This window comes from Haliaeetus albicilla, chromosome 2 (assembly GCF_947461875.1).
Source record: "Haliaeetus albicilla chromosome 2, bHalAlb1.1, whole genome shotgun sequence".
Classification (NCBI taxonomy): Eukaryota; Metazoa; Chordata; class Aves; order Accipitriformes; family Accipitridae; genus Haliaeetus; species Haliaeetus albicilla.
In genome coordinates, this window is record NC_091484.1 from 70,592,524 (window position 1) to 70,605,978 (window position 13,455).

Sequence of the window (13,455 nt, forward strand, 5' to 3'; positions counted from 1 at the left end):
CTCCATTCAATACAGTGTTTCCTATTTCCAATGGGGAACTTGAAAGAAGTCTCAGTTGAGCTAATTACTTTCAAGATATGTAATGGGATGAATATTATCTGATCCAGCAAGGGTTAGTACCTTGATTTGTTGGTGGTGTAGGAGTAGTGTTTATTCATGTTGAGTTTTGATTATCATTAGAAATTATTTGGGTTTTGTTTGCTTGTTTGTCTGCTTTTCCAAATAGTTGCATTTACCAACTATTAGGGAAGCCTAAAAGACTGATAAGGTGAATTCTTTAGTTTGCTGGAGATCTCTCACAGAAAGCAGCTGGTGTGATAAGCCTGTTATTTTTAGTGAACAGGCTGGATTTAACTGATTATCCCATCTATTTTCTACTTTTAAATCATCACATTTTAGAAACTTCTCCACCAGTCCCCTTCAAAAGAAGAGTGTCTGGTTGCAGCACATATCTTGTCATTTCCCCATCACTAAAATAAAGAAGAAAATGATTGAAAAAGGAGTTTAGGGAGGATCATTCATTATAAAAAGAAGCTTCAAAATGATGAAGTGTCTGAAAAAAATAAAGGGATTCATATTAACCATTTTATTTACAAGCTAGTAAACAAGGATATTTCAAAATATAAGCTTTCAAAAACTGGTGTTTTATCAGATTTGTGGCAGTGTTGTAACACTGATGCTCCTCTTTGTGACCTTTATTTTTCTCCTTACTTGAAAACAAATTCTGTGCTCCTTTGCAAGTAGTTCGTACTAAATATAACTCATCCCAATGTGGAAGTCCTTTGTATGGGACTGGCATGCTGGATAACCACAGCATGAGGTCTCTACACATGGTGGATTTCATCAACAGGGAATCATGCGGATGTCGAACGCAGTGCTCATCTTTGGGTTGCAGGATTCAGCCTTTAATTTGCAATAAATGGAATGGGATGGTGTTATTCTTGTCTAAGAAATGTTTTTTGAGAATGATGCTTACAGAAGAACCTCATTAAAGATCATTAACATCTTACTCTCTAGGCACATAGGCTGAAGGTAGACATGTCACACAAAATTATACACTGTCTTCCTTTTTCAGCAAAGCATGCGTTGCAGAGCTCTGTAGTGAGCTCGTAGATGTAACTGAGACTCTATTACCTCCATTCAGAAGACTCCATTCAACATTTCTTCTTCTCCTGGAAGTATTACCATAAATTACAAACATGAAACTGCCTGTACTAAGTGATCTAAATAAGTTTAGTATTATATAATATATATATAAATTTTTTTTAATATTTAGTTTTTATAGACACTTAGAGTCTAAGGCTTACTTTTGCTGGGCTCTACCTGAAAAGAAAAACCTCTGCCCTGAGGACCTTATATTCTCTTTATTCCTATATCACATGCATTGACTTAATTTCTATTGTGCAAGCATACAAAGTTCAGAACTACATGAATTACTGTGAATTTGCAGCTGAACATCCTCCAGAGGTGCTTCTCCGAAGGCTGTACTGGGGTTGTGCAGACCAGATCTCTGCTACCTGTTCCTTCATTAATTACAAAGACACACTCCTTGGGGCCACTTTCTAGCACGTGGCCATGTCTAGACGCTCTGAGCACAGCAAAGTGTTAGGTGTTGGGAGATGGGGCTTCTGAAAAACCCATCACCAAATTAAAGATGAGGTGGTGAATAGGCAACAGTAGAAAACTCTGTGAACTGCCTTTGACTCATCCAGCTTCTGCGTTATTGGGAAAGAAAGCCAGATAGCAACCTGATGGTGTAATATTTAAGTTATCGAGGAAACAAAGAAAATGCTGTAGCCCTCCAGTCACAGGCTGTGAGTCTTGGTGAAAATCCCTTCTCAATGGTAAGCACAGGAGATGCAATGACAATTGCTTGTGACAGGGATGACGGCACTAGATTGTATTGCCTTCTTGATTTAGTAGATTTGACTTCTACATTTTCACACAATGACCTAAAAGAAATATTATACCCCAGAGTAACTTTGAAATTGTTTGTTTAAATTAACTTTCATTTGGATTTATGCTTAATGAAATCTTCAGAGATGCAGACAGCCCCCCTCTAATGAAATGCTGTATCTTTGAACCAATGAACAGGGTTGCCAAACTGTAAGGATTCCTCTCTAAACGAGTGGGCTTTTATAATGTTACACTTGGGTGGCACAAGCAGAGTGCTAGATGATTAGTTTATGGTCTAGATCATTGTATTTTTATTACACTCATAAAAACTGTGTTTCTCCTCATTTTCGTAATGGCTTCAATGAGCTTCTATACCTTCTAGAGACACATTAAATCGTTATGTGATGAAAGTACTGATTTAGTGGGGCTAGTTTTAAAGTAAGATACATGTTTTGAATCCTTATCTTAGTCTGATTGCTGACTAAAAAAGGTGAAACTACATTAGTATGAATGAAATCTGTACCATCTTCCTTACACACAAAGAAGGTTCCCAGCTGTGGCCTAAAACAAATGGAATACAAGAAAGATACAAATGATAAGTCTACATCTGTCTATAAAATAAATTCTCTATCAACTTAAAGTAGTTTTGCTGGTTTTGTCGCATTGTGAGTTTTTAACAGGAGGATGAGTGGATTACAGATATTTTTAGTTAAAAAATCCTTTTAAGGGGAAAAAAAGAAGATAAGAAAGATTACATTTATTCATTACATTCACTGTAATTTTTTCCCCACTTCTGTTCAAAATTATAAATTATCCTATTCTGTGCAAACCCTAGATTCATTTCTCTAAATAATTCTAAGCTGGTTTTAAAAGTTGTTTTAATTATGTTGCAAAATGAAAAAAAAAAAATAGGAGGAAAAATCTTATTTGTTTCTCTATATGCAAGCTATTCTTAAAAGAGAAGACAACATCATTATCCATGAATGGGAAACCTTTTTATTTGATATGTAATTAAAAAAAAATAATCCTTGAATTGAATGTATCATCTCATCTTTGCACAGTTTAGACAAAGGCCTTTTTTGTTTACAAAATTTACATGTCAATACAGTTGCTTATAAATATTTCTGTGAAATAAACATAACCCTTCACAAAAAGAGCAGTTTACTCTTCATTCAGTAATTTTATATGCTAGCAAAAAGACAATGAAAGTTGTATGCAAATATAACATCAATGTACAGCATAATAATAACAGTTTTTAGTGATTATGCTGCTCGGTATTAATTCATAGGAGCCTTTTTGTTCAGCTATGAGCTGTGTTTGGAACAGAGATATGCCAGACCAGAGCATCTTTGCTTGTTCTGCTGTTTGTGGGAGACATCCACAAATCCTTTACTTGAGGATGCACTGGATTCCTGTAGCCTACTCTGTAGCTGGTCTAAATTATTAAGCGATCATGCTGGTAGCGAAGGTACACTGTTTTCCTCTGTTCCTGCTGTACCTGTGCTTTGTGAGTGCACAGTCTGCAGCAGGAGCTGGACTTTCCTTCTACCTCCAGAAAAAGAAAAAAGGAAAGTAAAAGGGGAAAGAGAGAAAGAAAAGAGGAAGGGGGGGGAGTAGGCAGAGAGAAAGAATGAAAAAGTTAAGGAAAGAAAAAGAAAAAAGGAAAAGAAAAGATAAGAAAAGAAGAGAAAAGAGAAAAGAAAGGAGAAAAAAAGAAGAGAAAAGAGATAGAAGAAAAGAAGAGGAAAAGATAAAAAAAGAAAATAAGAGGAAAAGAAAAAAGAAAAGAAAAAATAAAAAGAAAGGAATAAAGGAAAATTGAAAGAAAAAAGGGAAGAAAGGAAGGAAGAAAGAGAAAGTAATGCACATTTGCAACAAATCTTTTATAAGTGTGCTTTTGGAGGGACGATTTCTCCATCTGAAATGTTTCTGGAAGAACAGATTTGGTTTGGGTTTTTCCTGCCTTGTCCTCCTTACTGTTGTTCAGATGCAACTTTTACGATTGTTTCAGCAATGCAGCACTTTAATACCTTTTGCTACGTGGCAAACTGTAAAAAGACACAGGGTTGAGTACACAAACAGGTTTCAGTACATGCGACTTTAGTAGGTCCATGGTGCTTTAGTATTAAACATCAAATCCCAAATAGCTGTGTGTTCTGCAAGCGTCGTTCAGTGTTCCCTTTGTGGATCTAAAAGTTTGACAGAAAAGCAGCTGAACACGGTACCAGGAATGAGGAGAGATTTTGTGGAAGACCCGAATTGAAATCGCTGGAAATTCTTTAATATTTCATGGACGCCTGCAAAATATGGTGCCAGTTTATTCAGGGATTTGAAAGCAGCTGCAGAGTAAAAGTGTCTAATGAAAATGAAATAAATTTCCTGTGAATGGAATAAATTTTGATTGTGTGTCTGAGTGCAGTAATTATACATGCCACGCAGTAATTAGGCAGTCACAATGTGGCCACGGTGTCTTTCTTTGTCTGCAGATGGTCTGGGAGAACGGCTGTGTCGTTATTGTCATGCTGACACCCCTCGCGGAAAACGGAGTCAAACAGTGCTACCACTATTGGCCAGACGAAGGGTCAAACCTCTACCACATCTATGAGGTACCTAAACAAAATATCTGGTTGTAAATGTGACAGTAAGTGTATGGCTTGATTTCATACCGGGCAAAATGGTGTTTAAGCCGATCTAACCTGGAGGCTGAGCTCAGGGCTCTTAACTACTTTTCATGTGCCTTCGAGTAGTTTTAGATTTGCAAAAAATTCAAGTGCAGTTTTAATAGCAAGGTGGTTTCTGCTGAATAAAATCTAGTAAATAATGAGCCAAGTATTACAATGAAAATAAGGACAATAATTTTGTTTTTCAAACGGTTTTGCAAGTGGTTGAAATATGGAAGCCTGTATTTATATTTTATAGGAAAATAGTATTTTTAGAACTCGTGAATTTTGCCTAAGGAAAGCCATATGTATATCTTTATAGAAAAGCCTCTATATAGCTTTAGTAATTAATGCTATCTATTTTTGCCTCTCGCCTCAGTCACAACGACAAATACATATTTTCATTTTCTGCTTTACATTTCTAGCCCAAAATATCATATCACCAGTTTTGTTGCAATGTAACGTTGACAATGGCTGTCAGATTTTGCCAGTTGTCCAGCTGAGTAGAGGAAGAAAATAATACCACAATGCCAGATAGGAAGAACAGGAAGATGTGAAGAAATATTGTTATTTAAACTAAAATGTGAACAAACTCATTTTCTGAAAAGATGAACTCTGCAAAGAAGCTGCATTTTTAATGCTTATTTTTCTAGATAGAAAGAAGAAGATAGTCAGAAGATATAGTCAGAAGACTTTTCTAGATAGTCAGAAGAAACTGACTCTTCACTTCTCATGTGAATTCAACTCAGATTTTTAAGACCTCTGCGAATGGCCTGGGCAATGCATTGTGGGCATTTCCAAGTAGAAGGCGACTGGCAGTCTAACATATTTTCAGGCAGTGTCTTTTGTATTCACATAACAATATAAAATTTCAGTTTAGTGATTTTTTTTCTTTTGCATTAAAATTGTCAAGAATATTTTTTATGTTTTCAATAAAATAGCAGCGGCAGCTAACCCCTTCCTGACAACCACACTGATTGCCAAATTTTAAAAATTCCCAGCAATGGCCAATTTGCTAATAAAAATAAAACTTTCATGCAATTCCTTCATCCCAGACATCTTACACCTCCAATCCTGAAGATATGGCTTGCAACCAAAATCGCTGATCTCCATTTGTTCCTCCCTGTGGGGTGTAGGTAAACCTTGTCTCTGAGCACATCTGGTGTGAGGATTTCCTGGTGAGGAGCTTCTACCTGAAGAACCTGCAGACGAACGAGACCCGCACAGTGACACAGTTCCACTTCCTCAGCTGGAACGATCAGAGGGTTCCCGCTTCCACGAGATCGCTTCTGGATTTCCGCAGGTAAAGCACAAAGTATGACAGTTCGTTTAAGACTATGCAGATCTGAGGAACTAAACTAGTCCTTTTAATTGTCCTTTAAATATTTGTGGTTTGAAAGGGGGTTCCTCAGCCTGTGATGCCACAGTGCTAAACTAACACAAAAATCTGCAGTAGGTTGATGTGTAGTGTTGTCTCACACATAGATGTTGCCTGGTTTTAAGACATACTCATTTCCCATTTAGAGATTGATACCTTTGCTCCCTTTGTACAGCTCTTCAGTGCTTCTGTATTTTTTTGTTTTCCAAGTATTTATCAATTCTGCAACTTCCAGGCTTTTTGTGTGGCCCCCGCCATGCTCCTTATTGCAGGAATCTCACAAATAAATTATGTAGTATGAGCACGCTTGGAAAAAAAAATCACAACGGAGTCATATGGCAATAACAGCATTCCCGTGGGAGCGTTTGCTCGTAAGGATCAAACAGTGAGGTCTCTAGACCTTCTCTGGCTGCAGGAAGGTGGAAATTTGAGAAAACAGATGAAAATGTTGACAAAGCATACCCTCTGGACTTTTAAAGAAAGTCAACGTGGCTTTAAAATACAAACATACAAAGGCAAAACCTTTGAAAGTCCTTGCCACCTTCTCTAATGTTTGCTGTGTCTATCTAAATTTTAATTTGAAAATTAAAGCCATGCATGATAAATACTGGAGCGAAATAATCTTCATTTGATTGCAAACCGTGCCCAGTGCATCGTGTGTAGGTGTTAGCATGTATCAGCTAATCCACAGCGATGTGCTTATGATTAATGAAAAGAATCTCCCGGAGGTTTGGGGAGTTGGTTCTCAATCCACAAGCGGTTTGTGGGATCACATGTTTTCCTCTCTGTACTACAATATTATCTACAACCCCCCAAAGTGATTATAAGGGGCTCAGTGCTCAAAAGGTCCAAACTTGTTTCTTTCAATAAGCTCTGACTGATGCCAGTCGGAGTTACGCATCTGCACCTGAGGGGAGAAGCTGGCGTATATCCAGCGGGAGCTGGTTGCACAGTTGCCTGTTGGCAAGACTTTACCCTTAAAAATTTAGGACTAAATGCCACTCTTCATCCGTCAGTACTCTTGTACGTATTGCGAGGCTTTTCAAAGCAGAGGGTCATCTCGCACGGTGCAGGTCAAGTAACGGAGTACAGCTGTACTGAGGCACTAGGAGCTATGGCTAGTTAAGCATATAAGGATATGCTACAGAGTCGCAATGCAAAAGCAGTACCGGAGGAAGGAAGCACGGCCATAGGATGGAGTTGAAATTGTAATCAAATTTTCAAGGTTTTCTTCCCTGGGTTCAAACTTCAATGTGATTTTTATAGGTTGATTTCCCTTTGCTTGCGGTACTGAGGAAGTTGCCTGTAGTGAATTTCTGTAGTGAAAATTCTGAATTGGTTCCATTAAGCTGTGTGAGGCTGCAGCACGGAGCTAACACAGTGTCTGATTTTGCTCTTTCTGAAGTTAGTGGGAAATCTGCTAGCAATTCTAACTAGACTCTAAATGAGCCTGTACAGCCAGGACATCTGAAGTTCGGAGCACCTCGACTCCGACTTGCTGCAGTAAGAATTGAGGTCCCTGCATGAACTGCAGGATTAGATCTACAGTAAGTCACAGTTCACATCGCCAAGAAAGCACTTCTTAGAGTGACATTGTGTAAGGGTTAAATAGCCATCTTGAAGAAGTGTTGTGCAATACTTTGAAAAAGAAAAATTATAACTAGATGAGAAAAGTAGTGGAGCTCCCATTCTTTGCATTTAAAGCCGGTATGGGAATGAACCTGTTAAGTTTTAATTGAATTCTGAGTGTTCATTTCATATGTATTCACAGTCCAGTGTAGGGTACTGTAATCATTTGCTACGTGCAGATTTTGTACAATGAACTCATAATACTGAATGCATAGTAAAATTCCGCCTGAAAAGGAATTTTGGCATGCACAATAGCAGGTCGATGAATCTCAGTTTTCTTGGTCATCTGATGTTGCTGGTTTTTTAATGACAAAAAAACTAATGCACTATAGCTAAAAATAATGTATTTGGAATTAATTTATACAATACATGTTTTGCACCTAAAGCTACCTATTTAAAGTACAAACTCTGCTGGATTACAACAGCTGAGTCACAGAGCCCCCAAAATAAATGTCTGACAGCGCTACCTTACTTGTAGTAGGGTAGTGCTAGGAAGGGGCTGCTCTCATTTCTTTTAATCTTATCTATGTTTTTATGTGCATTCAGTGTGTTTGTATATATATATGGATATGTGTGTATATTTATATATTCACATACATATATGAAATTAAGCATATACATAACCAACCCTCTATTTTTTATAATTCATCACCAAGAAAAATTGGATTCCCAAAATTACCTTGCCCAGAGTCTGTGGAAATATGGACCTTAAAATTTTTATTGAAGTAAATTTTGCAAGTCTCTTTGAAAACTGAAAGCTTACATTTCTCTTACTGTGTATCAGACAGTGTTTTAGATGATTTTGCATCTAGCAGATACATTAAACCTTGCAGAATAATCTATCATACTTTCATAATGTAGGTATAAATTGCCAAAAAGAAATTATTCTATATATTTTAAAAATCTGTACAAAAGACAGTCCCTGAGAGGTGAGGCTACTACAGAAACCACTGGTCAGTTTTAAATGCTTCTGGAGTCCTAATTTCATTTTGAACAATAGACCAATCATTATTGCTCTGGACTAGCTTGTTAGTCATGCACTGATATGTGTAATTAAATATTTCTTGAGCCCAGAGGGAGCACATTTACACTTTAAAGAGGGACTGCTAAGCTAAAAGATAATTAGCATCACATGTGAGGGCTTTGCTTAAAATATATATCTATTATGCTATCACTTCTCGCTGTGTGCAATGGCATTTACTAACACTGCTCACTTTAAAAATGGACAAATTCTTATTTTGCCAGCTAATTAGCGGTTGCCAGTGTCATTTTTGTGATGTTGCAGCTAGTAATATGAGCCCAGTTGCATAGTCACAAAAGTGATCATTGGAAACTGTGACTCTGCTGCAGGGACAATGTGGGAAACCCCTTTTCTGAGCCTCTAACGACCTCTGACCTTTGCTTGCTGATGGTTTGCATGATGATTTCTTTTTCACTCAATGAGCCAAGGGTTGGTTTGTATTACTAATCATTCTTTCTAAGTTAATTCTTCCTGTATATGTGTATATATATATAAAATATATATTTTCTTCAACATTCAAGAACTTTGCTTACTGATGAATTTTCAGCTCACTCTCATTAGCCAGAACTAAGAATGAAATGAGATGTTGCTGCACTTCTAAATATTTTCATAAACTATATATAGACAAAGCTATGAACCAGCTGGATTGAAATCCTTTGTTTTAATGTGTTTTCTGAAATGTGTGATAATGAAAATGTTTGAAACGCCTTCAATAAAACTGACAAACATAAGGTGTCTTTCGCTAACATGTGTCTCTGGCTGTCTGATTTACTGGGAGGTCTGATTTACTGATAGGTTTAGATCGAGTTTGTCATTGAAATTATATTAGGACTTTGGTAATGGCTAGTCTCAACTTGCAAATATCATATTAGGGGTGCCATACAAGGAACAAAGGAACCACACAAGCAGAAAAAGAAATGGTAAATACCCCTCTGTAGTTATTAGCTTTTATTTAATACTTTAAATGCAGAAACGACTCTTTACTAATGCGCGTGATGGGGGTTGGGGGGAGGATGACCAGCTGCACATAGGAGAACGCAGACTGACTATATCAGATGTTGTTACAGACATTTCAAATCTAATTTACTGTACAATACAAAACATAAATATCAGGCTTTATATGGTATAGAAGGAGATGATCCTCAGATATGACCATCAAGAATTGAATGGTTCGTTCATATGAAAACTCTACTAAAGCTTAAGTCATTGAAGTTTTGCTTGGTAGTGCTTGCATATATATGCATTTATGGACGTATAAATGGGCCATTTAACTTCTAAAGTCAGGTGCTTCTCAATGACTTACCACTTATTTCATAGAACATTGTTCTACTGCGTTAATTACATACATCCAAGGAATATAAATAAAGACAGAATGGCTCTGCAAGTATGATTTATATCAGTAAGCAAAAGAGTAAGAATTGTGAAAAATGCCTGAATTCTAATGTTTAAAGGGAGTCATTACAAGAACTTAATATTGTTACCAAGTTTGCTTAGAACCTTAAATAATAAAAAGGAGAATGTGAAAACACAGTTTCATGAGACATCACCAACATTTCTGTAGCCTGTTTGGGTTGAGTTCCAGGTATCTCGACTCCCTGTCAGATTTAGAAGTTTAGGCATCTTCAGGCTATACTGTAAGCAATGTTTAAAGATATATGCATGTTTTCACAGCACAGATGTTAGTGAATAGATGAACAGCCAAGAACTAAATGATTCAGTAGGTTAGTTATGCTTTAAAATTCATAATAACATCATACCACAGTTGCCAAATTCCAGCAGCTCACTTCAGTTTAGCAGTCAGGATCCTGTGTGACACTTGTGCTGAGCTGGGGACTATTAGAGGGTCTGGGCACCCCTTGGAACCCTATGAAATGGTTTTATAGGAGACCGTCTAGCTCCAGTAAACTCAAACATCTCATCAAGTAAATTGAATGAAAGGTTTTGATTTCATGAAGCAATGCTTTCCCATTTTAGCCTTTATTCAGCTTGCCTTGTTAACATATGTGTGCATATTTTATGTTTTTTTGGGCCTGTAACATACTCGACATGCAAAATATATCCTAGAGCAGAAGAGAGGGTTTGGGATTTTGGGTTGTGTAAGGCAATTTTAAATAGATTTAAACCAACTTTGTGGGCTCTATTCTTAGACTGAGTATCTTGGTTTGCTTCAGCACTAGTTAATTCCTTCACTGAGTTTACATATCAGCAGACCTGTTCTATAGCTGTACTTTTATTGATTGACTTCACATATATTCTCTTTCCACTGAGAATGTTTAACCAGGAAGCTGTAGCAGACAATAATGTGTAAATATTAAATATGTAAGACTTCTGCACTAGAACCAAAGCAGTAAAGCTTACTGATGGTTTTAGTTATTTTTACCACAATAGATTGCATTTAAGAATTTTGTGAGAAGCTTTTCAGGAGATTTGGTATTCGCCTTTCTGGGGAGAACTGGTTTTACAAATCAGCACACATTGTACAAAGTATACCAGAACAGCCATTTTTAATTCTGGATTCAGTTTGATGCCCCTCGATATTTCTTTGAGCAAGCTTATGAACTCAAAGCTGGCTTTAAAATTAAAGCATCTTAAGATAATCTTAGTTTTGGAGCTAAGATATGAGACATTTGAGAAAAGAGATCATTTATTTTGCCTAGCCAACAGCGATAATGGGATGTTTTCTGGGATTTCTACTGCAGCAGAGCAGAAGCAAACTTTAAAAAAGACTATGTATGTAACAACTGCTTGTTATATTAGGAAACTATCAACCTGACTGTTTCTTTAAAGATTGCAATATGTGCTTTTTCTTATTGCTTATTTTTGACAGTTGGCTAAGGAAACAGTATGTAATATGCTTAATTAATTTTTTGTGTCTGTTTTATTTCAGAAAAGTAAACAAGTGCTACAGGGGTCGCTCTTGTCCAGTAGTTGTTCATTGCAGGCAAGTACCATTTCTGAAATAGCTTTAGAGAGCTTTGTATGTGTAAGAATTTAATATAGATATAAACAAAATGGGCAAATTAAAGCTTTAGATGAATCACTAAACAGACAGTGAGGTAGGGTGAAGGTATTAAATATAATTCAATTGCTTTTTAATGCTAATTAATACTTAGGTTCTGTCTTCATAATCAAGTTGTCCTTTCCTGTGATTTCGTAGATGTTGTGCCATGACTTAACGATGTATGGCCACCCTTTCCAATATAAGTAGCACTTCAGTTTCATAAATCTCCTTCAAAATGATAGTGGTTCCTTGCATTCCTTCCTTGCATAGTCTTCTTTATTTTATTAACACTCAGTTATGTTTTATTTCTTCTTTGCTTACTTTTAGTGATCATGGTAAGAAGAGGGCAATGTCAGGGAGTGGAAACCTACCCAGAGATTGAGTAATCTTTTAAGCACAGATTATCTTTAGGCCTGACAGTCTGGTAGATGCACACGAAAACTATCGGGCAGGTCAATGGAAAACTATACCATAATAACGTTAATGTTTGGTTTTGCCATTGGAGGTTCTCAGTTATAAGGAGAATGTTGCATTTATTTATCGAAGATATTCATGTAGATAAGGAAGACAGAAAACCAGCCCTGCTAAGAGGCAGGTTGTTTGACATGTAGGACTCCACTTCGAGTGGGAGTGAGGAGGAAGGGGAGCTGTTTCTCCTGTGTGGCTCAGCAGAGTCACCTTCCACTGGATGCGAGGAGGCCCTCTGCAGAGGTGAATGCTCTGGAGGAGGCTTGTTTGCCTTGCCTTCAGGAGGCCTGAGAAAAGAAACATTTGATGCAGAATGAAGAGCCTTCAAGTTTCGTGCTTTCCTTACTGTGATGGATGGAAATGTCTACTGTTGGCTCAGTAGTTTTGGTTTTTATTGGGCCTGATTGCTGCCTTGTCTCTCATTATTCAGCTTAACTAATAAGATTGTGTCTTTGTTCCCTTCATAGACATAGAAAAAAAAAATTATTACCCTTACCTCCTTTTCTCTAAGCAGTGATCTAGTAACTGAAAGAAAAAAAACTCGGTCTACAGAGACTTAACAAAAATTAAGTTTCATAGCCTGCCTGTAAACAGAATGTAATAACGTGCTTCACGCTGTTCTATTATTTTTCCTTTCATTAATTCTTGTACACAAATTGAGCTATCAATAAAAATAATGGCTTAATTAATAAAACTACATACCAGTCTAATTGGTCACACATGCACCTTTGTAAAAATTTTGGGGAGGGAAAGAAAAAAAGCTTTTGCTTAAAGTCTTAATTATGTTTGCTAACAGCAGCTCTAAAAGAGCATCACGCTGGCAATTACACGTTGCTCTCTGAAAAGGACACAAGCTGCATTCAGATTAGGGAGCTTTCCCCCTCCAAAGGCTTGGTCTTACATCTCTGAGGAAGGGCTGATGATACACAAAAGTTAAAGCTGTTTCTTAGGAATTACATGATAATATTTTTTCTGGTCATTGCAGCTAAGGAAGAATTAAAGGGAAAGGTAAAAAGAAAAAGCATACCACTCGTGATGTATAGTGAAGAAAGATTGCTGTCCCTCAGTAATCAAATATTTTGGTTCTCAAGCAGGTCTCTGTATGCATTCCCTCTGACCTCTGTGTTCAAATGCAATCTGTGACATTTTGAGACCGTTCTGGATAATGTTCTGGTCTAGCTTATTCTGTGGTTCTTGATCTTACATACAAGTGACTATAAGCTCATTATATGGATACTTTTTGAACAGAAACGGTATCCTGGTTTAGGGTTGGTGACTTTTCCACTGTTGTTTAAAATGCTTTTCTTGCATAAACACGACTTGGCTTAAAAAAATCAAAACAAAGCCCTGTTATCCATGCAGGCTAATAGTTAATCTTCCATGAACAGCTTGTGCTAATTCA

At 37.0% G+C, this 13,455-nt stretch overlaps 1 protein-coding gene across 1 annotated transcript in view; it reads left to right on the forward strand.

Moving 5' to 3' along the window:
• The window catches only part of PTPRN2 (protein tyrosine phosphatase receptor type N2), a 664,689-nt gene that overhangs the window by 624,320 nt on the left and 26,914 nt on the right, over positions 1 to 13,455 (forward strand). Inside the window, 3 exon segments of the mRNA XM_069799855.1 lie at positions 4,383 to 4,502; positions 5,693 to 5,859; positions 11,472 to 11,525. Coding sequence (XP_069655956.1) covers positions 4,383 to 4,502; positions 5,693 to 5,859; positions 11,472 to 11,525 — 341 coding nt within the window.